The 3,839-nt window shown below is 39.0% G+C and overlaps 1 protein-coding gene across 1 annotated transcript; it reads right to left on the reverse strand.

Annotated features, from left to right (window-relative positions):
• Window positions 1-538: 538 nt before the first annotated feature.
• On the reverse strand, window positions 539-1,492 carry LOC137536714 (olfactory receptor 5AR1-like). The gene has a single exon (XM_068258939.1). It carries the CDS (start codon window positions 1,490-1,492, stop codon window positions 539-541), a length of 954 nt encoding a protein of 317 aa, XP_068115040.1.
• Between the last annotated feature and the right edge of the window lie 2,347 nt (window positions 1,493-3,839).

Genomic DNA, 3,839 nt, shown 5'->3' on the forward strand with positions numbered 1-3,839 from the left:
GTCGTTGTATGACCCGGCTTGCCCCTCACTTTGATTCTGTCTCATCCTTCCTGTACTGCAGTCATCTGATACTAGTTTATGATCTCGGCCTGTTTATGACTCTGTCTCTGCCTTACTCTCTGTACCTCAGTTTCTGATACGTGTATGACCTTTGGCTATCCCCGACTTCCCAATATGTATATTGTCAAAGTATCTAGCGTTCAGGCATTACAGTAGTGTTAAGGAGCACAATAACTAGGATCAGTTAGTTTGTCATGACCCCTGCCCCTGTGTCTCAAGAGGCATATCAACTAGAAATGTACAGATGGGTTGGCACCACTTCAGTATAATAATTAAGCTCTTTTATTGCATAAAGTCAAGAAATACGTGGGAACTGGAAAAAATGTAAAAATACAATTTAAAAAATGACAGATGTTTTACCCTTCTTCGTTTTACCTAAAAGTAAAAAGAAAGATTTTGATTAGAGTACCACTTTATAGGCTATGTAGTCTAAATTGTGAATATAACTTTCATCTACTTCAGCTCTATGCCATCATCATCATGTTCCACTTTTTAATGTCATTTTGTGTAGTAATTTTTTAACACCAGCTTTAAATTCATGATTTTTTAAACTGTATATTATGGGGTTCAATAAGGGTACCAAGACAATATACAGAAGGGAAAAGAATTTGTCCTGGTCGGGATAATAGCTAGATGCTGGTCTCATATAGAGACATAAGAGTGTCCCATAGAATATACTAATACAAGTGAGATGTGAAGTGCAGGTGGAAAAGGCCTTATGTCTCCCTTCGGCAGATTTAATTTTTAGTATTGTGGAGATGATTAAAACATAAGATATCAATGTTAGCAAAAAAGTGGCGAGTGTCAAGAGTGAACCCACAATGTAATTCATCACCTCGACGTCACTGGTGTCGCTACAGGAGATCTTCAGAAGAGGGGAAAGATCACAGAAGAAGTGGTTAATTCGATGAGATGAACAAAATGAGAGCTTTACTATAAGGGCTATGTGCCCAATTGGGTCTAGCAGACCAATGACCCATGCTGTGGCAGCAAATCCTGTGCAGTGTTTTAAACTCATAAGAGAAACATACTGTAATGGGCAGCAGATGGCCACATAGCGGTCATACGCCATAGCCGCAAGTATGATTACTTCTGTACTGGCTAGGGAGATAAAGAAATACAGCTGACTTATGCATTCCATAAATGACATCAACTTCAGCCGACTCAGAAGCATCTTTAACAAGTTGGGCAAAATATTTGAGGTATAAGCAATATCAATGACAGATAAGTTCATCAGTAAAATGTACATGGGGGTATGTAAGTGAGGATAACTCCATATAACTACAAAAATGATTGTGTTTCCACAAATAATTATGATGTACAAAAGCAGAATTATTGTGAAAATTGGTATCTGTAGAGAATCGATTTCAGATAAGCCTTGGATGAAGAAACCAGTCTCATTGATTTTTGCTTCAGGTATAATTTTTGTCATTTTTAATACTAGATGAAAAAAAACAAACATCATATTTCAGTTTAACAACTCTAGTAACTTTATAGGCTGAGTCTACTGTCAATCAGTCATGGCCTAATAGCTTGCATTCTTGCTTTGTTGTGCTAGAGCCCCAGGTTTGAACCTAGGCCAGGACTCGATCTGCAGGAAGTTTATATTGTTTTCCTTGTGTTTGCCTGGGTTTCCACCAGGTACTCTATATCTCTCCCACATCAAAAAAACATGCTGCTAAGTTAATTATAAAACAAAAAGGAGAGAATCGAGAGCCCCTGATAGTGTAATAAGTTGAGTCAGACAATCTCAAATATTACACGTGGTGAAAAAATACTTACAAGGATGAGTTACCAGCAAGGTAACCACTGTATAGACAGGTGGGGAGATTAGACACACCCGCACTCGGGTTATCCATTTCAGCCCGCAGGGATTTTTCACCTTATCAGAGCATCAGAGCAATTTTCACCTCCCATTCATTCGCTAATAACTTTATCACTACTTACAATTTATTGATCTATGTCTTGTTTTTTCCGCCACTAATTAGGCTTTCTTTGGGTGGTACATTTTGCTAAGAAGTATTTTTTTTACAAAAGAATTTTGACAGGAATATTAAGAAAAAAATGGAAAAAAATTGATTATTTCTAAGTTTTTGGCCATTGTAGCTTTAAAATAATACATGCTACCATAATTAAAACCTATGTATTTTATTTGCCCATTTGTCTCGGTTATTACACCATTTAAATTTTGTCCCTATCACAATGTTTGGCGCCAATATTTTATTTGGAAATAAAGGTGCACTTTTTCAGTTTTGCATCCATCACTATTTACAAGCTTATAATTTAAAAAAATGTTCGTAGTATACCCCCTTCACATGCATATTTAAAAAGTTCAGATCCTTAGGTAACTATTTATGTTTTTTTTTTTTATTGTAATTTTTTTTCCATTAAATTTGGGTAATTTTTTGGTGTGGGAAACAAACAGTTAATTTTAAATATTATAATATGTATATATAACATTGAAAAATGTATTTAGATGTAGTTTTACTGAGGTTTTTTTTTAATTTTGTCCTTCCCGCTTCCCGGAAGCATAAGGAGGACAGGAAACTTTTTTTTTTCCAGAAAGACTGCGGACTCTGATAAGAGACCGTCGGTTTTTCTGCTGGGGACTTAGATCAATGAATGGGAACCATATTCCCATTCATTGATCTGTGGGCTACCGGGGAAAGGCACGGGGGCGCGTGCGCAATCACGCGCAAGAGCGCACCAAAGCGCGGCACCGCAGCAGAATAGCCACCTGGACGTGAAGATGCCACTCTCTGTAGATATTAAAGAACACCAAAAAGGGTAACATCCCTCCACCAAGGGTGGACTGTTGATAATCAAGCAGCTGGAAGAAGAGGCGCCGAAATAGAATAAAATGGCCTCAATTCTGGTAGCTAAGTGATGTAAATATTTTTTAGCCGGTAAAATACCTCATGTTGTATTTTCTGGGTTATTTTGCAATTCTGAAAGATTTTTCCACATTCCCAAACATGCGGTAAAATGTGCAGTAAATGCAGAAAGTGCGGTAAAATGTGTGGTATTGTAGTGGTTACCAACTTAGCATGTGATAAATAATAATAAAAGTCTTTAAATGTCTTCTATAACTTAGTATAGTATTTGGGAGGTGTTTTTTGGGGGGGTGGGGGGGAAGGTGTATAAGATTATGTAGCAACCTAAGTAAAGTATATTTATAAGCATCCCCTATAAAAAAAAATCAAGGAAATATTTGGAGTTTTATTTCTACTATTCTTCTCTATTACACACAGGCTTGCTCAAATCCGAATTCTGGAGATACCCGGATAGTTCTATTCGGATATTTCCCAGTAAAGCTGCGCGGGGGGGGGAGGCGAAGGGGTCAATCTTACCTGTATGACGTCTTCTTTGGTCCGTCCCTGGCGCCTCCCACGATGCGCTCCAAGCGGCGCATGCACCGGTCACGTGACTACAAACATTTCCTCCTTCAACCCGGAAGGAGATAGTGTTTGTAGTTGCATGACCGGCGCATGCGGCGCTTGGAGCACATCGTGGGAGGCGCCAGGAACGGACCGAAGAAGACGTCATACAGGTAAGATTGACCCCTTCGCATCCCCCCCCCCCCCCACCGCGCTCAGCTTTACTGGGAGATATCCGGATAGAACTATCCGGGTATCTCCCGAATTCGGATTTGTGCAAGCTTGATTACACAGCCTGAATAGGAATTCCACTATAACAGGCGTAGTAAATGAATAGGAACTCCACTAAAAACTGCAGAATCCACACAGATTTTACCTCTAGGTACAGGCAGGTCTTAAACT

The sequence above is a fragment of the Hyperolius riggenbachi genome, chromosome 10 (genome assembly GCF_040937935.1).
Source record: "Hyperolius riggenbachi isolate aHypRig1 chromosome 10, aHypRig1.pri, whole genome shotgun sequence".
Lineage (NCBI taxonomy): Eukaryota > Metazoa > Chordata > Amphibia > Anura > Hyperoliidae > Hyperolius > Hyperolius riggenbachi.

Excerpts from the sequence above, each read along its gene's own strand:
- LOC137536714 (XM_068258939.1), bottom strand. The coding sequence starts at position 1,492 with ATGACAAAAATTATACCTGAAGCAAAAATCAATGAGACTGGTTTCTTC.